The sequence below is a fragment of the Grus americana genome, chromosome 1, assembly GCF_028858705.1.
Source record: "Grus americana isolate bGruAme1 chromosome 1, bGruAme1.mat, whole genome shotgun sequence".
NCBI lineage: Eukaryota > Metazoa > Chordata > Aves > Gruiformes > Gruidae > Grus > Grus americana.
The window spans coordinates 24,316,831-24,338,437 of record NC_072852.1 but is presented as its reverse complement, the minus strand read 5'-3'; the positions used below and the strand labels follow the sequence as shown (position 1 = coordinate 24,338,437).

Here is a 21,607-nt window from a genome sequence, read left to right as displayed (position 1 = left end):
TTTGGAAGCAGGAAATACTTGCTTTCCATTCTGAGTGTCATGCAATACAAGAGGGTGGGATGGGATGGAAGGCTAAAAAAATCCATCATGAATACTGAAGACAAACTTCCAAGTTGCAGATCAAGCATTTGAATGATATACACATCCCATAACAGAACATGCAAACAGACAAATAGTCCAACACCAAAAAATAACTATGGTTCCTTAAAATTGTTACTAATTTAACAATTTAGCATATTTTTGAGCAATAAGTTAATTAAGCAATTGAACCTGAACCTTAACATCATATCAGATCCAGAGATTAATTTCTCCGTGAAAGTTTGATGATTGTCACTGATAGTGTTTATACGAAAAAAGTTTCCTGTGAAAAAAACAACTGAATTTCCTTGTATTCTGCAAATGTTTTCTCACATTGAGAAAATCACAGTCTAAACAAAAGTGTCCTGGTTTTGGCAGAGATAGAGTTTATTTTCTTCCTAGCAGCTGTTATAGTGCTGTGGTTTGGATTTAGGATGAGAATAACACACTGATGTTTTAGTCGCTGCCAAACAGTCAAGGACTTTTCAGCTTCTCATACTGCCCTGCCAACGAGAAGGTGGGGAGTGCACAGGAAACTGGGAGGGGGCACAGCCAGGACAGCTGACCCAAACTGGCCAAAGGGATATTCCACACCATATGACGTCATTCTCCATATATAATTGGGGGTTGGCCAGGAGGTGGGGCAGCTCGGGAATTAGCTGAGCATCGGCTTTGAGTGGTGAGAAATTGTGCTATACATGACTTGTCTTGTAAATTCTATTATTATTGTTATTAATCTTCCTTTTCTGTCCTGTTAAACTGTCTTTATCTCAACTCACGAGTCTTACTTTTTTTTTTTCCTTCTCGATTCTCTCCCTCATCCCACTAGGTGAGGGAGGAGTGAGCGAATGGCTGTATGGTTATTTTAGCTGCCAGCCAGGTTAAACTACAGTAAGTTTGGATAACATGGTATGCTGATTATATTTTCTTGTATTTTAATAATGTAATCCTAGTACATGTGTACCTCCAGCTGTATGAAGAGAGGTAATAATGAAATAGAGAAGCAATTTGAAGTAACTTAGTAAATAATTTGTGTCCTTATATAAATTAAACCATTTGGAAAATGTTTAAATATAACAACAAGAAAATTCAACTACAAAAACTATCTGCAGACACCTTCCAAAAGAAAGTTAACAAAGCTAGTCATATGGAAATAAAATGAATTTTTATGAAGACATGAAAAATACACCTAGATATTAGGAGCATAAATTATAGCTTATCCTCTACTATTGCTGAGAACTGCTGTCTGCAAAATAAGATTATCAGAAACGTCTGCAGCAATGGAAATACAAATTAAAGAAGAAAATTAACACTACGTTGTACATTTACCAGTTCACATAAACATATTATAACTATTTTGTAGAAAAAATCTGTACGTAAAAAGAATATATACTTAAATCAGATGAAATAATTCCTGTTTTGATAATAATTTAAAAAAACCAGCAGGCATTGTGATACTTTAGAAATATTTCTCAGAGAAAGTGGCATAGTATATTTGAGAAAATTCTAGTAAAGTAATAAATTACTATTTTGGAATATTTCCTACATATTTAAGACATGATCAGGTAACTCGACCAAAAGTACTCAGATGAAATTTTCAGAAAACATATGTGCAAAATTCTAAGACTTCGAATTATGGAGGAACTCTCTCAGTCCCTACAAGACAAATACTTGTTTTTAATTCAAACTCCATTGAAACTTCAAAGTGAGTTGCATGCCTTGCACAATTTTTTAAGGGAAGCCAAAAGCAACAGTAAAACTGATATTTCTGAGAAAAATGTTGGTTTCTCTGTGTTAAAAAGAATTGCATAATTGTTTAATAAAAAAAATTTTCATTGCTTCCACTCTTCAGAGTAAGAATTTGAAAACAAGGTTGCAGTGCCATATATAACATGTTCTTAGACATCCTTTTTAGCAAAAGTTTCAAACCTAACTTTGGCCAAATTTATATATTTGGACCACATTTACTCAGAGGACACTAAGAGTCTGGCAGTTAAATTCTCCCAGAGTTCAATGTTCACTCAGTGTGTTACATATCTAAGCTCCAGACCTTCCCCTCTCACCCTTATCAACCTGACAGCTATGGCCACAGCTGCCTAGGAATAAGAAGTGAGCAGGTACTTCTCCTGTGTGTGTGTTTCAGTGCCTTCCATATTGCATGAGGTAGAAAGAAAGAGAAGGAATTAATTTTCATGGGACAAATTGGACTAAACTAAAGGAGGGAATACACAGAGAGAAGGAAACTGCTAGCAAAGTAAGACTGCTCCTAGAAATAACTGCAGACTGGATTAAAGATCAGAGTAGGTAAGCTAGTGGAACAAATGCTATGTTAAGTACGCTATGGTAACAAATGCTGTGTTAAGGAGAGCGATGCACAAGAAGAGAGACAGGACAGAACTAGTAAGGATAACAAAAAAAGGAGTGTGATTGATCCTTCTATGTTTTTATGAAGCCACGCTCCATATGCTTGATATTCAGATTCCCATCCCTCTGTGGACAGGCAAACAGCTTAGAAGCTTACTAACAAAACATATCTCTCATACTTGTCAACTGACTGACCTACGGAGGGAATAACCATCTATATCATGGCTAAAAAGTACTTTTGCTCAAAGAAGCAGTGCGTTTATACTGTAAATCTAAAGAGTTTGAACCAGATCAATATGCAATTGAGGGCATGCAAGGAATTAGTTTTTTCTTGTTTTTCTCCATTTTGTTATTCTGAAGATCTAGAATGCTGCATCTAACAACAAAGCTAAAACATTAAAATTACAAACCATAATTAATCCAAAGTTAGTAGATGATATAGTTACTGTTGTCTGTGCAAACACAGTTCAGCCCATGAGGCATTTATATTATGATACTCCATTCCATTACCCTATTTTTCTACAGGACATTTTCTTATGCAGTGCATGACTTGAGAATTGCAGTGGTGATGAATTAGTGCTGTGTAACAAAGAAGCTGTCATCTTTAAGACTCTTGCTTCATTTGTTACAGCAACTGGAGCCTATGTATGGAAGAAGTCAAGGCACGAAAGTAAGAGAGGAGAATAGTAGCAAGATTATTATGACAAAAAAATACAGAAAATTAAGGCTTAGATTTTTGTAATTATTACAGAGATTGTGTTATGCTGAGGAAGTCACATAAGTAAAGAGGTGACTCATTTGGTCTTCATCCTCCAAGTATTCCACAAGTCATATAGCTCTACAATGGTGTGTATTCTGGAAAAAGACCCACCAAAATACATCCTAGACGGTGGTTGTATCAGACAACTAGAGTATGCTGAATAAGATGAGCACCTAAATAAGAATGTGCTTCACTTTTCTCCAACTCCCAAACATTAAAATGGAAATCAAATACCAATTCACTTCACTGGGAGGGGGGAAATAAACTCTTGTTTGTGAATAACTCAGAGGTAATAAGGAATGCTACAGAAAAGCCAATGAGGAAATTCCTAGATTCTGTTGTTGTGGCAGGATTTGAGTAATACAAGGCAGGCAGAACACACGCCAAAACTTTCAAGTCAAATGAGGGTAAAATACTGCAAATTTAGTCAGTACCCACAGGTTGCCTCTTCCCTCTCTTTAACAGCTTAAATATTAGGCATTAAGTCTAAGATATTAAGAGCATCCACAGTGAAACAGAAAAAAAATAAGTTCCAAGAAAACTCCACTTGAGATAATTCCTTCTTTGCCATGAAGATAGAGAGAACCTAGACAATTAGATCATATGCCTAATTTTTATGTTGACGGGGCATCCCCTACACTGTCATCTCTGCAGAGCACTGACTGTGGCTGAAGGCCCAAATACAGTACTGCAATTCACTAAGTACTATAATTCATGAGAAATCATCATAAGAAGCCATAAAAATGCATTTCAAGAAATATTAACAGAAATCTAATTAAAACTGGCTACCTTTCAATTCTGTTAGTAAGACACTTGAATTTTTCGTTCTCTGCAACAAATACTGAGCAAAAAAAGATACTCTACCCGGAGTAATCCCAACAGAATCCTCTCCATTAAGTTCTTATTGGTGCTGAACCACGGGACTTTGCCAACACCTGTGTCACTACGAAGAGATGTTACTCATTAGCAGCTGAGACTGTAGCAGGGAGCAGTCATTTTAAAAACGTGTTTGCTATCAACGTCAACTTCTTGGAAGTGTCTCTCAGAAGCATATCTGGGACACGGAAATGTGAATACATGCTGTAAGGACTATGTATATCTGTCCTTGTTGGTAAGCACAGCTCTGCCAGACTATGGCCTCTGCTACCCTTGATTGCTTTCCATTCAGCAAGCTAAGAGAAGTTGATAAGGTTTGAAGACAAAAGGAGAAGAGAGTGAAGGAAGAACTGCAGACAGTGTAATTAGAACTCTAATTAGAGTTGATTTCTTTTTTTAATTGAAAACTGTGTTGTGCAGCAATCACACATACTATGCTGGCTGTAGGTGAAAGAGAGGAAGGCATCACCCCCCTCCAAGTTCACTCCCAGCAGTTGGCACCAGGCTTCTCTGTGAGATTTCTACCTGTTCAGATCAGGTAAGAAAATTTCCACAGTCAACTGTTTGTTAGCCTGGGGTAGTCAAAACATCCCCATCCAGAAAAAGACAACTAAATGAATCTAGATTATTCTAATTTAGAAATAAATTAAACAAGCTGTCAGCTTATGTATTTGAGGAGATATGGATTGTGAGCAGCACGAGGACAGTTAGGGCTGGAAACCACTTAAACCAGCTCAGCTGTGATGAAATAGAAGTGTATGTGGGGGGAAGGGATTAACAGACTCTATCTTTAAATACTAAAACATCAACTACGACAGGGGAGGTTTAGGTTGGATATCAGGAAAAGGTTCTTCACTGAGAGGGTGGTCGGGCACTGGAATCCCCAGGGAAGTGGTCACAGCACCGAGCTTGACTGAGTTTAAGAAACATCTGGATAACGCTCTCAGTCATATGCTCTGATTCAGCTGGTCCTGTACAGAGCCAGGAGTTGGACTCGATCCCTATGGGTCCCTTCCAACTCAGGATATTCTATGATTCTATGATCTTGGAGAATGATGAAGGAGCAACTGACAAGGATTTTAGAATGATCTCCTCAAAAATTTGTTGCTGAATTAGAACAGTGAGGTTTCCTTAATAAGTTTATATTAAAGATAAATAGTGGACCTGACACTATTAGTTTTCATAAAAGAGGGTGCATACATAACTTCCCTGAAGTGGTCTTGTTTGGTTTTTTGAACTGCACTTCCCACATTACAAATAAATAAAGTATTAACCTACCATGGACAAGCAACTTTTCAATTCTCTTATTTTAATCAGTCTCCTTTCTACTTTCTCCTTTTTCACACATATATTATAAAATATGTATTTTGATTTCAGAACAAATAAATATGTTTCTACCTCGACTGACTTTCAGAAATAAGTGTATCTGGGTAATAGTCATCCTACTGGATTTAGAGAGGATCTAAATTTAGCTTAAGACTTTCCAGTCAATGAACTTGCAAGACTAGCAATACATCTCAGGTACTGATTAGCAACACAAGCTTCAAAATCTAAATATAGTTTAATTCCACTCTAATTACACATAAAGATGACCTTAACCCAGAATAATTAGCTAATTTCTATCTCGATTGTAAATATTTATAATACACATGAATAATTGAAGATTGTTTCTGAAGCTTAACAAGTTCCTTCTTAATAATCTCAGTGGCACAAATTTCAATTACTTTATTTCAATCTTTCCACATTTTACGTTTATTGTCATGTGGTTTTTTTTTCTTCTTTGTTCTCCTACTACAACATATCAAAACTTACATACTTAGTACTACTGATCTTTATCCCTTTCATCATCCTTTTGTACAGTTCTAAATTTCCTGGATGTCTCAAGAGTGTTCAAATATGCAAACTGTTTTTTTAACTGGCCTCCCTCAGGATATTTATTCATTTCTGCTATAATAATTTTAAGCAAAAATAAAGTATAAAATTATGTATGGTTATCTTGCAAATTAATGTGTAACATGGTAAAATCACGTCTTTGGTATTATTCTACACCTCTTTAAGTGTGGTCCAGCATTACAAGACTTCCATTTAGTCTCCGTATTATGGTTCCTCTTCCCTATACAGTTGCAGCAGGCATAAGAAAAGCATCCAGCAGAAGTAGTACCAAAGGTATGAACTCTGTTTCCTTCATGGCCTTTGATACAGATAAATATGGAGTAAGGCAGGAAAACATCAAAGCAGCAGCTAGAGCATACTGCACACTAACAACCCCAGATAGATTATATTTACTTGAGTAACTCTCCAGCTGATCTAAACTCCAGAAGCTCTAAAGTAATCCCTCAATTGTATTAAAGAGGAATAAAGTGTGCACATTTGCGTCAACTAAATTCTGTTCATCTAGAAGTATTACCAGGTGATTTTTGTCAACTACTTTAACAAATATTCAAAAAATGAATGCTGTTCTGAAGTTGTCAGAGCCACATCTAACACTTTTTTAAAGAGAGATCTCAGCCTAGTGCTCTGTTGTTTAAAAAAAATTGACAGCTTATTTCCAGTTTTGGTCCATACCACAACCATAGCTGTTTTATCAATCAATTGCTTTATCCAACGTCTCCACACATTAATTTCAGTACATGAAGAATTATGTTATTCCCACAGTCCTATCACTGCAAAAAAAGCAAACACATAAATCCCCCCTGCATCCTAATACATACCTTTATTCTATGAAATCGAACAATATCTCCAACTTTGTAAATTTTTGGCAGGGAATCTAGATTTCCACTAAAAAGAGTGCACGTTAACTTGACATTTGATGGGTCCACAAGTGTTACAACTGAGCAATAATCTGTAAGATATAAAAGTGTTTGAATGAATAATAGGCATTATAGAGTTATTAATACAGAGATATTAAACTTGGGATGAACAACCATATGACCAATTTTTTTCTGCTATGAACTGTGTAACTCTTCTGAAGTCAATTTAGTTACAGTGCTGTAACAACTGAGGTGTGGCCCATCTTGCCAATAATTAGCCCAAATAACTGAAAATGAAATGGGCAAGTAACCATAGGTCTGCGAGCCAGCAAGATACAAAATTTTTTCTTCTACCTGCAACAGGCGTGCTATTTTTTCAGGTTTCAATTACTTCCTCTATCAAATGGGGAAGATATGTACAATCTTGTACAATCCTTTTTTAAGATTTATTTTTGCACTGTCTTCTGAAAAGGTAATGAGTTCTACAAGTTGTAAAAGCAAATTAAAGGATAAATTACCTATCTTTCCCTTCATTAAAATATGCAAGATACATACGGCAAACATTTAGTCACACAGTGGTAGTTAGAAAGTGCAGTAAGAATCTGAAATGTGCCCTTTTGAAGTTAAACTTCAGTAATAAAATTTTGCTTCTATTAGTGACCTAAAAAGTAAACTCAAAACAAGACACAAATATGACAGAGAAAGCAGCCCAGAATAGAGCAGTATTTGCAGATGACATAAGTGAAACCTGTATTTTCCATTTCCACTTACAGAAGCTTGTGTGCTCAGATATGTCATGAAAGTAAAATGGAGTGAGAGTACACTTGCTCTTTCACAGCACGGTAGCTGGTTAACCTGCCTGAGAACTTTTCAAATACCCAAGATCAACTTGGCTTTATGTTTAGAGACTCAAACACCTGCCCATCTTGTCCTAGTTGCTTTTCATCAAGAAGACAGAGTGCTTTTGTTTTGCATACTTATGTTAGCATTTACTGAATTTATAGTTCGGGGCTGAATTACAACTTTTTCGGCAGACCAACAGAGCAATGATGATATAACCTATTATTTTTACCTTGATGACAACCTTGATAACATTTATGTACACAGAATTTTGGCTTTAAGAAAGAGTTAGCAAAATCCTGAGGCAAAAAGCACAATTTTTAGGTATTATATTAACAGTACTCAATGATTTATAATTTAAAATTTCTAAAGTTTGAACTCTTGCAATGGTGAACTCTCCCTTAGTTCCATATGAGCATACTATTCCTAAATGCTAAAATGAGAAAGCACAAAGTCAGTAAGAGTGGCGACAAATTGTAAATCAAATAATTTTGTACTTTTCCACACAGGTATAAATCTGTAATTTACTAACTATATTTCTCTTAGCATTTTTCTGTATTCTGAAAAGAGTAGATATATCTAAACTGTTTGCAGCATGCACAGTGCTTTCAGACTGGAACTGTGAATGAAATTATTCTGGTAGCTATTGTTCATTCTGACTAAAACAAGTGTAAGTAACTAGATCTGAACTACCCGAAATACTTGGGCAACTCTCCAATTTCTTAATACCATTTATTTTAACTCACACTTCTGCTTTCACAAACCTATTTTAAGAATGTATGTTTTCATGGTAAATGTGAATTTACTCATATAGCTGACCTGCGTATAAAATGCAGCTGTACGGTCTAGGAGCAGGAACACTTCCTCTATATACAGAACCCATTTACTCCTACTATAATTCTGCTATTGTGGACTCCCATATAAACTACAAGTTCTCTGCCAATTTTTATGTTACATTTTGGTAACAGCTAACAATAGAATCTCAACAGTGTAAAAAGAAAGTAGTTGTAACTCTCAGAAACAGACTTGCATGAAGACTGGCATCCATTCTCTTGAGGTACCAAGAATGGGAACACATTATACGTTGTTCAACATATAATACTCTCTAAACAAAGTTATACACAAAGACATCCTCATAATTCAGCAGGCATCAAGTCAATAATAAAGCAGCAAAATTAATAAAACAATGAATTAACATGTTTATGAATTCTATTGCTGATATTCAAACAACCTACAGAAACTGTTTACATAAAACAGGAATTTGAAACAACTGTCCAGAAGCTTCTTGTTTGACAATGTGAGCTTTCTCAACTTATACAATGGTGAAATTACACAGCAGAAGACTATAAATGAAGATGGAGGTTGAAGGGACTGTGATCTGTGGGTAAGCCCATGCTGGAGCAGGTATGTCCATGAAGGGACTGCGGCTTATGGATAACCCCTGCCAGAGCAGGTACTCCCCCAAAGAGGCTGCAGCCCATGAAGGAACCTGCACTGGAGCAGAGGACACCACTAAGAAGGAAGGTGCAGTAAGGAATACAAAAAGAGTAAGGAACAAGTAGCAGCAGACAGAAACTGCTATATACCAACCCCAACCTCCTGTGCCACCCTTTGCCCCCCCTAAAAGACACAGTGTAATCTGCAGCAATAACAAGGAGTGGAGACTAGGAAGGGGGAAGGATAGTTGCCTGGAGTGAAGCTGAGCTTGATTCATTTTGCCTGTGACTGACATCTTTTCAACTCTCAAAAAATCCAACCAAACCAAACCCCCAACTTCCCCTAGCTATAATTCTACAAAGCAGTTAGTGATAATGACACTAAACCAGAGTTTACATATCTGGAAAGTGAACAAAGATGTTATAACGCTAAAACAAAGTTGATATAATCTCCATCATGCATTTTATAGAGACACACATAAATAAATTGTTGCTAGACAGCTTTGAAAAAGAGAATACTATCAGTTTACTAAAAATGACAGATTTGCATTATGTAAAAACTATAGCAATGCAGTCAAAAGATAACAACTGTCGTATGTAAACTAAGTGAACAGATTCCCCAAGCATGAGGACAGATACAAGCATGTATGTTAATTCAGTATAACGTATGTGCCCTGCCTATGCCTTTAAAAGAAATATTCTGCTGTTTCCAGCAAATATACCCTTAAATCTTACTATCATTTAAACTCGGGAGTTTAAATTCTCTAATGATTTCAGTGACTGAAGCGTTGAAAAAAGAAATCCAGTGAAAGCTTACTAAGAAAAATAAAATTAATTTTCCTACAGATACAGTACCCTGAAGTATTTCCATAAAATGGATACTTCTCCTCCTCCCCAAGACTTCTACACACACTCAATAATGATAAATTCTAATTTATTGCACTCAAAAGTTGCCAAGCATCATTCTTTTGCACGCTCCTGCCAAAGGCACAAGGTCAAGTGTTTGTGTATCACCTGATCTGACATTTTATGCTAAGATAAACAGACATGAATAAAGTATAGCCAGTATAAAGTATAGCTGACACAAAATTGCAAATATTACTGCTGTATTTCTTTGGGTATGAATTCTAAAGGTTAACTTGACAGGTCAGCTGCAAAGCCATATGAGCAATTAAGAAGAAAAAACCATATGGTTCACAGACTTCCAATCCTTTGAAGATACAGGATAACATATCAGAGTGCACTGATACAATCCAACATAGGAGCTGACAGTAAAATAACAAAAACATTCCACATCAAAACTGTCGTTACTGTTTGATGCTGTGATTATATACCTTAGTCAGCTTTCCACAGCAGCGTTATAGTTCAGCGATTTAATTCACTTTTCTGCACAAATAATGAGTCAAGCTCTAAAAAAAATTGTTGAATATCAGTAATGTTCCAGTGTTACAGGAAACAATATAATAAATGTCATTACTCAAACTTTTGAAAATTTTGATTTTTTCACAATATACTTTCCAGTGAAGCAAAATCCCTCAGTTACCAAGGTACCAAAAAAAAAAAAAAAAGGTTACATATTGGTATCAATTTTCCTTTACTAGATAAATTTACTTGACTGATAACTTTTCTTAAAGAAGGGAGATTTTACCACCGGTATTTTTTACTTGTAATCATTTGGCTTATAAGTATGCTACAATGGATGCACAGTTCAGCAAATTTATAGACTATAAAAGAAAGTTATTAACTTTCATACTAGATTGACTCAGTAAAATCACTGGCTTTAGGCTGATACTACACAGAACTCCAAACTGCACCTATGTGTTTTTTTTTCTTTAATATATTTTATTATTATGAAAAGGTACTCCCACTCAAGCTTAACATCATGTGAGGGACCACCAGCAATGCAACTACCTGTAAGGATGCTTGTAATGCCTCAGAACTGGTGTTTATGAAAATAACAAGGAGAGAAAAGCAATGTTTGGTTTAAATAGGAAACACAGAGTGATGCATCTGTCTTATATGCTTCTCATACCCTCTCAGACTAGTCCTTACTGTTCTTTAAAAATACAATTACTTTAAGTTGTTACCTAGATTTTTATTTTATCTCATAAAAAAACCCCACAACTATTTGTTGAAGCAGCTTTTACAAAAGGAATTAATTATTACTGCAAAAACTATCTTAAAATCAGTAAAATTCCAAGTCAAGATCAGTGGAAGGTTACATTAACTACACTGAGAACGCTGATCTCCAACTTCTAGGTCCTGACTTTAAAGTTTGAAATAGGAATGTTTTGTAGCCCTGTAATTCTAACGGTCATTGAAAAGCTTAAGTTTCCTCCACTATGATGCCAGTTTAAGTTCATTCTTCAGGTTACAGCTTTCTTTTTATAAATGCTATACCAATTCCACTCTTTTATGGACAGTTACGTCAGTCATTCACATGCTCAGAAATTCAGCATCTCTCCACAGCATAGATATATAAAAATCCCAACAAAACAACCAAATCTACAGCTGCACTTACAAACTTATTTTTCACTCATCATAACAAAACCAGAATTACTACAAAAGCTTTCCAGATTAATAGTTACTGATGTTGTAGGAAGGCATTTAGTACTTACTGATTAAATATGTTTATTTTGGTTTTACGGAGGAGTTCAGCAGTTCCTAACAAATACGCCCGTATAAATTTCTAAGGTACAATGCATTGGTCTAATTACAAATTACAAATTTGGGCAATCACATATGTATTCCTGACTAACATTTAAGTGGAAAACCCACTATCCTGGATCAATAGCTTCCTCTTGCAAAGAAATCAAAAGGTTGGTGGCAATGCTGCTGGCAATGAAGGACTCTAATTAGAGACTGCCTTCTGTTTCTTATATTTCAAAACACACAAGAACAGAGAGATTATCATAGCAAATTATTCTCTCTTCAAAACTACACCAAACATTAATACTGTTTCCAAGAATTATTGAGGTTATTCAATACACAAGTGTTTTTGTACTAAAAAAAAAAAGTTGAACCAGCTAACTTACCAAATATGTTCAACAAAACACAAGGAGAAAAATAATACAAATATACATACACCCCTATGTGTGTGCGTATATATGTATATATACATAGTGCAGAAGCCTAAAACAAGGCCTCTAAAGAATCAAACCAAAGATGTTTTACTATAGCTTGTTATTTCTAACATGGCGATGCACTTGAGATACAAACACTCAGTAACTACCAGAAGCATCTGGCTAAACAGATGCTTTAATGCCATCATTTGTAAATTGTAGATCAAAGTAACTGTCTTGAGATTTCTTTCTATTAACTATTTATTCGTTTCATTTTTCATTTTCTTTTTAATTTTTTTTTAATTTTTATCTTCAATTTTAGATTATAGGAAACAGCAATTATTTAAAAAAGAAACACATACAAACCACCATGAACAGAAGGGAAAAGAACATTACTCTCATCTTTAGGCTCCAGAAATGAAATCACCATCTTTACCTCTGTGACAGTTTTTATTCTGGTCTGCAAAATTTAAAAGCATCCTCAATATTTTGACTTGGAAAAAAATAAAATGGAACACAATACTTCAAAGAACAAAACTACTGCAGATTTAACTGTGAGTCTGTTTCCTCACAAATAGTCCATCAGATAGCACAACAGTCTGACTGGTTTGTTTTGCACTCTAAATCTGGTTTGCTATTACTTACTAAAATTGACTATTTTAATTGAAGTTGCCCACATGCTACAGTTTAAAGTAATTTATTTTTCAGCTACATAGTTTTAAGCAAATTCTGAGAATTTGTTGATGAACTTGGCTCAAGGTCAAATAAAAATTGAAAATAAAAATAAAACTTAGGGCTTCAAAATACCTTTAAGAATCTGATTTAGGGTTCTTAAGCTGTATTTTGGGCATGTAGAACTGCTGACCTGGAACTGTTCAAGGTTTTTAGACGTATACTTTCTGAAAATGCTACCTTTTATTAATTTTGATTCTAAGAAATATTTTGTAAAAATAAAATAGGTTACTGTCCACATGCATGTCTAGGTAGGCTAAAATGAGATTTTAATTCAACATGTGACATATGAATATACAGCATATATCTAAGAGAACAAGCTAGGTGGAGGCTTCCCCCACAAAAATGGGATATTACTCTTATGACTTCTTGTTTACCAGCATCAAGGATTCTTCTTGCCATAATTCTTCCCTGCCTTATGGAAAACACTGACTAATATCTGCAGGAAAAAAAGAGAAAGAGTTGGGGAAGCAGTAGCATCACATTGCAATGTCCCAAAAGTTTCATGGTCAAGCACATAATCTCTGTAATTGGCCGCTAGAAAGACAGAGGCTCTTTTTCTTTTATGTTTAGTGTTTTTACTCAGGCTAAATACTTGTAACTGGCTTGAGGCTTAAGGTGGGGAGGGAAGGGTGGTGGAGAGGAGAGAATCACCTTTGTTAAAAAATTTAAAATACCTGAGACTCAAACTATTTGGGAAGGAAAGCTAGAACATAATTTTGAATACTTCCAGCAGACAGAAACCCATCTGTCTGTTGTACCAAGCAGGATCTGAAACACTTCCTTGGACAGTTTTCAGAACACAGAAAATTCTCACGTATAGACATTCCAAACTACACACCCTGAGCTGAAGCATGCTCAGTTAAAACAACTTTCTATGGAATAAATAATAATTTATGATCATACTGAAAACTCATTTCATCCATCAGTGTTTTAACATAAGTCTAATGCAATAATGGCAACTGAAATGATGAACATTTAATTATAGCTTACATAAACTGACAAGGGTGAATTAGGTACCACTTGCTTTCAGTGGGAACACAGTGCGAAGTTTCAGCCTTAAGCTTTAACGTATGTAAGAAGGAGCAGTATCTTCTGTCTAGGCACATATCTATATAGTGAAAAAAGACCCATATGGATAAAGTACAGTGGCTCCACTGCCCATGCTTCCAACAGGTACCAGCATAAAGCTGATATTAACAGTGTCAGAAAGAGAATGTATTAGTATAGGATTGTGCCAGATCTAATGCGACAACAGAATTTTCTGACAAGAGCCATTTCATGCTCTAGCGATTCAGTGCAATCACTGAGCATTTTGGGCCCTCTCAAGCAGACACAACTCTGCATTGAGTAAAAAAAACCCAAACAACAAAAAGAACCCCATTGAAATATTTAACTGAGTAGTGAATATTTTTATACTAAACCCCAAATAAATTAAAACTGGTTTAGATATTTTCACAATAAAGTAGCAAGTGAAGCACAACTATCTTCATAAATAAGAAACTTCAAATTGTGTCCCTGATCTCCATTGATATTGTTGCATTGTGCTTTTTTTAATATTCCGAACTCAAAATATACAGGGAAGATATATTAGGAAGTTAGTAATGACATCTAGGCAAGGACTAGTTGTTAAGTAAATCATCATTTTCCCTATTAAATTTCTACTACTTATGAAACTGAAGTGATTAACTTGTCAAATAACTCAGTTGCAAAACCTGTACTAGTTGTTTCAGAGACCTGTTACATTGAAAATCAGCGCATTTAACTTTATTTTTGTTACATATCTGGAAAGAATGGCTGTCAATAATTTTCAGCAATCGGTGCTTGTCTAAGCAAGATGTTCAAAGTCCCCAGGTCCCCAAAGTCTTGTTAAAGCAGCTGGACAAATGACAAATCTAGACCATGTGATCCTTCAAGAACTGCCCTTCTATGATTTTCTCAAACAGTAAAAGTACTACTTTCTACATTTAATTCCTACCCTTCTTACCCTTTTGGTCGTCGGCTAGGTGAACAAAGGAAACAAAACTTTTAAAAGATTTGTGGGGTTTGTTTTGTTTGTTTCGTTTGTTTCTTTGCTTTTAAGCCTGAGTTTTAAACCTACAATATTTTTCAAGAGGAAAGTACCTCTGTTCACCACCGGCAATATCCTGAATTATTACAGATGAAGCTAATATTTTCAGTTCCTTATAAACTTAGCTAAGAAATCTATTACAAATGCAGGCTGAGAATATCAGTGAGAGCCCAACTTTTCAAATAAATAAAAAGTATTCTCTACATCTATATACTATATATTGTAAGACTGATAGCATTTGAACAGGTCTAGCATAAACAAGTAATCACCAGACACTACAAAATGGAGATTTTGAGAAGTTCGCTATAGTGACAGATGTTGTTTGGCAGCCTGTGCAGAAAAGACCAAACTGAGTAAATCAATATTGAAATAATTTATCAATCCTCTACATTAAAAACAAGATACTGTTCTCTGCTCTGTACAGGTCTAGACTATACTTGCACCTTGCCACGTTTTAGTGGAACATGAAGCAAAAAGAATATCAATGATGAGATGTCCCACCCAAAAGAAGCGCTTTGTAAACTTTTTAATTTGGTCCTTCCATTTGAGAAGGCATAAAGACTGTGTTATTATTGCTCTTCTTTTTAAGCTAAAGAGATTTTTCATTCCCCTGAGACTCTTATCTTCAAAGGAAACTTGTTTCTTAAGATCCCTTCTCCACATTTATCTTCATTTTTTTCTAACCCAAATAAAAGGAAAGTATGAAAAACCGGGATAGTCCCAGCATGGCTGCCAGGTGCCCACCCAGCTGCTCTCTCACCCCCTCTCCTTAATAGCACAGGTGAGAAAATAAGGTGAAAAAGCTTGTGTGTTGAGATAGACAGGGAGATCCCTTACCAGTTACCATCGCAAGGCAAAACAGACTTGACTTGGGGAAGATTAATTTCATTTATTGTCAATAGAGTAGGATGGTGAAAAATAGACTAGAACACCCTTCCCCCCCACTCCATTTTCCCACGCTCAAATTCACTTCTTTAAGTTGAAGGAGGGTGGATTTAGATTAGATGTTAGAAAGAAATTCTTTACTGTGAGAGTGGTGAGGTACTGGAACAGGTTGCCCAGAGAGGGTGTGGATGCCCCCTCCCTGGAAGTGTTCAAGGCCAGGTTGGATGAGGCTTTGGGCAGTGTGGTCTAGTGGAGGGCGTCCCTGCCCGCAGCAGGGGGGTTGGAACTAGATGATCTTTAAGGTCCCTTCCAACCCAAACCATTCTATGATTCCCAACATCTCTACCTCCCCACTTCTTCCCCCCAGCAGTGCAAGGGGAATGGGGGGCTGTAGTCAGTCCGTTACAGCTCCTATTCTCTCCTGCTCCTTCCTTCTCACACTTTTTTCCTGCTCCAGATATAGGTCCTTCCATGGGCTGCAGTCCTGTGGGATAACCCTGCTCACGCCTGAGTCCTCCACTGGCTGCAGTGTGGATCAATCCGCTCATCCGATGTCTCTTCCCCAGGCTGCAGGGCAATCTCTGCTCCAGCACCTGGAGCATCTCTCCCCTCTGGATTATCTCACATTGGGGTCTCAAGGCTGTTTCTCTCACATTTTCCTCACTCCTCACTGCCATGCAACGTTCTGCCCTTTCTTAACTGTTTTCCCAGAGGTGCCACCATTGTGGCCAAGGGGCTCAGTTGTGCCCTGTGGTGGGTCTCTCCTCACAGAGGCCGCCCTGCAGCCCCCGCTGTCAGTACCAGGGCATGGACACCCGGTACAGCTTGCTTTCCCATTTTCAATCCTTTTCCATGCCTGGCAGCCCCAAATCCTTCTCCTTAAGCCCCCAGCAACCTAACATCACCCATTCACTACTATCTCGGAATCTATCTCTGATCTTGAAGAGCTCCCTCTGGAGTCCTTCTCCGAATTAATACTTTTAAAGTATTAAGTATTATTTAAGCATTAACTGTAGCTAAATCACATCACAGTTCCACAGAAGTATTCAGCTCTAGGGGCAGAATAATTTTTATTACTTCTAAGCTAGCAGTATAACTTGATTTGCTATACACACAGCAAACACGCACACAATTAATTACTTTATGAATGTTTGCATTTCTAATTAGATACCAGAATACTTTTTTGTTTCCAGTCCAAATGCACTGAGTTCCTGCAGATATTTTCACTTACCATTATTCCTCATTTACATCTACAAATATCTGTGGTGTTGTTAACACTCATAATGTAAAATAATTGGAATTTGTACTTCCCCACTTTTACTGGCCTACAGGACTATCAAAACCTAATTATTTTCTGAAAAAACAGTGACATCCAACTTTTCCACAGCTTTCTCTAACAACATTTGCTTTTTCCCATACAAAACAATTAAAATAATATTTCCTCTTAAAGATTGCCTATTTACTGTTTAGCAAAATAATTTTAGTGTATCAATGACTATGCAGACTATGATGCTCATTTTAATTTAGTCTCAAGAGGAAAAAAACCTCATGCACTATATTTGCTATAAAAACAGATGGACCATTACTGGCTCAGTTCCCAACTTAATGACTACATCTATTTTTAAACGTTAATGTTTAAATTAGATTACCCCATATTCTTCAGACTTGTTTTTTTGTTTATGTTTCAGAGTTATTTTGGGAAACGCTACTGCCTTCTCAACATTGAGTAAGAATGTAGAACAGAAAGGTTTTCCAAAAGCAAGTCTTGTCACCTGCTATAATAAACACCAGTGGGAATGCATTTCGACAACTGTATGGGAAGCACAGAACTGCTGTCCTGCAGACACCAGGGCACTGAGCCCGAGTGCTGCGGATACACTCTTTCTTCTGTTGACATGGTCAACAGCACATAAAAATGCTCTTGAATTCCCAAAAGCTATTCATTAGCTTGTGTACCCAGTTAATCTAATATATTCTTGAAAAATCTTATGTTATTCTGCTTAACTTAACCATGACTGCTGACTGGGCCGGTGGCTGCCGATATTACAGCTGACAGTGTACAATAGCCCAGAGAGCAGCACATATGGGTCTTGTCTTTTCTGTGGGCAAGCATCAGACCACAAGTACAGAGAAGCCACAATTTAGCTATAAGCTGGGGTTAAATCATGACATGCCAGTACATCTGTTTATCTAGAAGAATACTACATGCGCCAAATGGAAGTAATTAAGCATGCCCACAATACAGATTATATCCGTATAGTTAGTTCAACATACTGAAGCTAGCACACACATTTGCACAGACCTCCCAGATGTTCCTCCCACTCACACTCCAGACTGCTTCAAACAAAGGCTGAAGATTGCTTGGTCTTCAAAAAGTGAAGCCATTAGTTGAACCTTAGTTGGACATGGAACTTTATCTGGGTGTGCCACCATGTTTGCACAGGCTTCAGCTATTCCACATACAACTCAAGCTACCTATGCTTAAGTAAACCTCATTCTGGAAGCCATGGTACTGCAGGTATAGCACTGTGCTATCACAAAGGCATTTACTGAGTGCATCTCCTTCAGACTGCTGCTGGTAGTTTTTGAGCAAGATCACACAGATCTGTTTGCCGAAAGTTTTGCAGACAAACCACTAACTCTTGTTTCTGATTTAATGTTCACTTCTTAAATTTCTGTATTTAGAAGCCAAATTCACGGGTATTGGCATTACTCAAGAAACTTGCATGCATAATTAAGACCATAAAAATCAACAGTCACCATTATAATCTATTCTTTTTTTTCCAATTAGAAACACATTTAGAAGGGAAAAAACCCCAACTTTAAAATGCACAGTAAATTTATAATAAGCAGAAACTACTTTGATTAATTCTGCATCGAATAAGAAATTCTACTGTTTAATCAAACTCAGAAGGGATATTACCTAGCTGTGTACTTACTGAGCAGCTAGTGAAATGGTACAACCTTCTAGCAAAAGTAGCACAATCAGTAAGAGTTCACCTCACAGAGAGAAAAAATTATTCAGTTGTTGCACAGCTTCTACAAGTAACAAATATACTGGCATTGCATTTACAGCAGATCATAACATTTATTGTCAAAATCACAGAATGGTTTGGGTTGGAAGGGACCTCAAAGATCATCTAGTTCCAACCCCCCTGCTGTGGGCAGGGACACCCTCCACTAGACCACGTTGCCCAAAGCCCCATCCAACCTGGCCTTGAACATTTCCAGGGATGGGGCATCCACAACCTCTCTGGGCAACCTGTTCCAGTGCCTCACCACCCTCACAGTAAAGAATTTCTTCCTTATATCTAATCTAAATCGACCCTCCTTCAACTTAAGGCCATTACCCCTTGTCCTATCACTCCACACCCTTGTAAATAGCACCTCTCCTACCTTCCTGGAGGCCCTCTTTAGGTACTGGAAAGCTGCTATAAGGTCTCCACAGAGCCTTCTCTTCTCCAGGCTGAACAATCCCAGCTCTCTCAGCCTGTCCTCATAGGAGAGGTGCTCCAGCCCTCTGATCAGCTTTGTGGCCCTCCTCTGGACTCACTTCAACAGTTCAATGTCTTTCTTGTACTGGGGCCCCCAGAGCTGGACGCAGTATTCCAGGTGGGGTCTCACGAGAGTGGAAGAATTGCACATAGTTAGACAAAAATCCTTTCCCACAAGGACAGGTGCAGGGCTTTTATACTTTTTTTTTCTGTACAAGTCCTTTTCTTTGTTTGCTATCTCCACCACTCTGCCTAAATCGACTCTGATATTCCTTACCTATTTGTTGTTCTGTTTCCTTGATGTTAGCCGAGAACCATGGTCAAAGATCACCTGAATTTGGTTGATTTTTAGCAAGCATAGTTAAGAACAGTTCTGTTTAGAGAAGATTTTAAATCTTTTGAATATAGTACATACCTGTTCCTTTGCTTACATATGGAGGCTTGAAGAATTTCACAACGCCATACAAATTCACTATAGTTCCATCTTTAAGATGATTCAGAGGAGTATATGCATATTTTGGGGCAACAGACTGGAAAGGCATGATAAAATTAGGGAACAGAAGAAAATACTATTCAAACATTCACCCAGAATTTTGTATTTTAACACCATCCACCCTCAAAAATGCTTTATTTCATCTTAAAAAAAAAATTATCTTTTTTTTTTTCCTATCTTATTCACTTGAGACTCTCTAAAGATAAATATATACATATTCACAGGCAATAAAGCATTAAAGAAAGTGATTTTCTACTGATTGCTTTTAACATGTCCATCCAAAGGGCTTTCTAAAGTACATAAATAATTTTGTAATTCTTATTAGCAGTGTCACTGCACAGAATCACTGCTTGGAGGAAGGGGAGCAGGGAGGCTTTACCTCTCACATCCATTGTGTAAGTCTTCCTATTGAAATAGCACACACTTGTTGGAGGACTAAAGAAGGACTACCTTCGACTATTTACGGACTACTCCCCTCTCATCTTAAGGTTATATTACATGCTGATTAGTCTCTCCAAGAATACAAGTTCTGCCAAACTGACTGAAAACTGTGGTTTTCAATTACTATATCAAGGGGAAAAAAAATGAAACTCTTCATAAAATTAACACGAAGCCAAGCTGTATCATCTTTGGTACTAAATCTTTATTGTTCTTTATAAGGCTAAAATTTCATACACCAATTTCTGTCTTTAATATACTATTTCCTGTAGAATTTTAATTTAGACACATAAAGGCTTGTTCCAAACAGTAATCAAAAGAAATTTTAAGACTAGTACATGAAGTCTGATTTTAAATCAAAGGAAGATTCATATTTCCATTTTTTTAAAGCACCAGCATACAATCTTCTTTAGAATGATAGTTACCTTTCTAGCTCATATTTCCTAAGCCAACATGCAGCCTATTTTGAGATTGAGATGGGAACTATGCTGCAAGTATAGAAAAAGTACTACTTTTTCATATTTTATTCTGTTTTCCAGGCATTTTATTTGAAAAATTAAAAGCTAAACAAATGACTCCTGGAATGACATTATGGAAACAAAATAAACAGGAAAGAAGAAGAATTCCACACACTCTTATTTACATGCAGTTAGTCTCATGTGGTTTAAAAACATCCCAAATACACACTCACCACAGATGCAGTTTCTGAAGCAGCATTTGTTCTTGGTTTAGTATAAATCTGGGGAGAAAAAAAACAGTAAACTGATTACAAAACTGAGGCATTGCAAATACAACATTTGATAACTCTGAAGCAAATATAATGCTACAAGCAAATACAAAACAGCACTATAAATACTTTTGCCATGTGAATCACCTCTGAAACCAATAAAATTTTATCCTACAGAAAAAAAGAAAATAATATTCACTCCAATTACACCCAGACAAAAATCTACTTTAAATAACACATACATTTTTCTAAAGTAGACTTAGTTAAATATAAGTCAGGTCACATTAGTAGAGTCAGCATTTGAAAGTCAGAGGCCACAAATTGAAAACTGTACTTGCTTAATAGAGAACTTAAATGGGTTTAGGTTTTGTACATGTCAATGCTTAGAGCAGGTCTACTTTCAACGACTCATTACTCTCCTTTGGGGGGAAAAATAATTTAAAAAAAAATGGTCAAGGCTAATGAACCAGAATGGGATAAATTCTATTTAAAGGTAGGTCCTAAGCTTTTAGAGCCATACGTATAAGCTAGACTTCAGTGTAGGGTCTTTTAAAGAAATAATGGTGGTGATTTGATATAACACCAACGCATACCCACCCTA

At 36.5% G+C, this 21,607-nt stretch overlaps 1 protein-coding gene across 3 annotated transcripts in view; it reads right to left on the bottom strand.

Moving 5' to 3' along the window:
- POT1 (protection of telomeres 1) overlaps positions 1 to 21,607 on the bottom strand; it is a 76,149-nt gene that overhangs the window by 35,700 nt on the left and 18,842 nt on the right. For 2 of the 3 annotated variants that reach the window (XM_054826948.1, XM_054826938.1), the window contains 3 exons: positions 20,971 to 21,018; positions 19,764 to 19,878; positions 6,790 to 6,920 (listed from right to left, as the gene is read on the bottom strand). In XM_054826948.1, coding sequence (XP_054682923.1) covers positions 6,790 to 6,920; positions 19,764 to 19,878; positions 20,971 to 21,018 — 294 coding nt within the window. Of the gene's footprint in view, positions 1 to 6,789; positions 6,921 to 19,763; positions 19,879 to 20,970; positions 21,019 to 21,607 lie in introns of those variants that run through there. The other variant, XM_054826966.1, reaches the window with a different exon arrangement.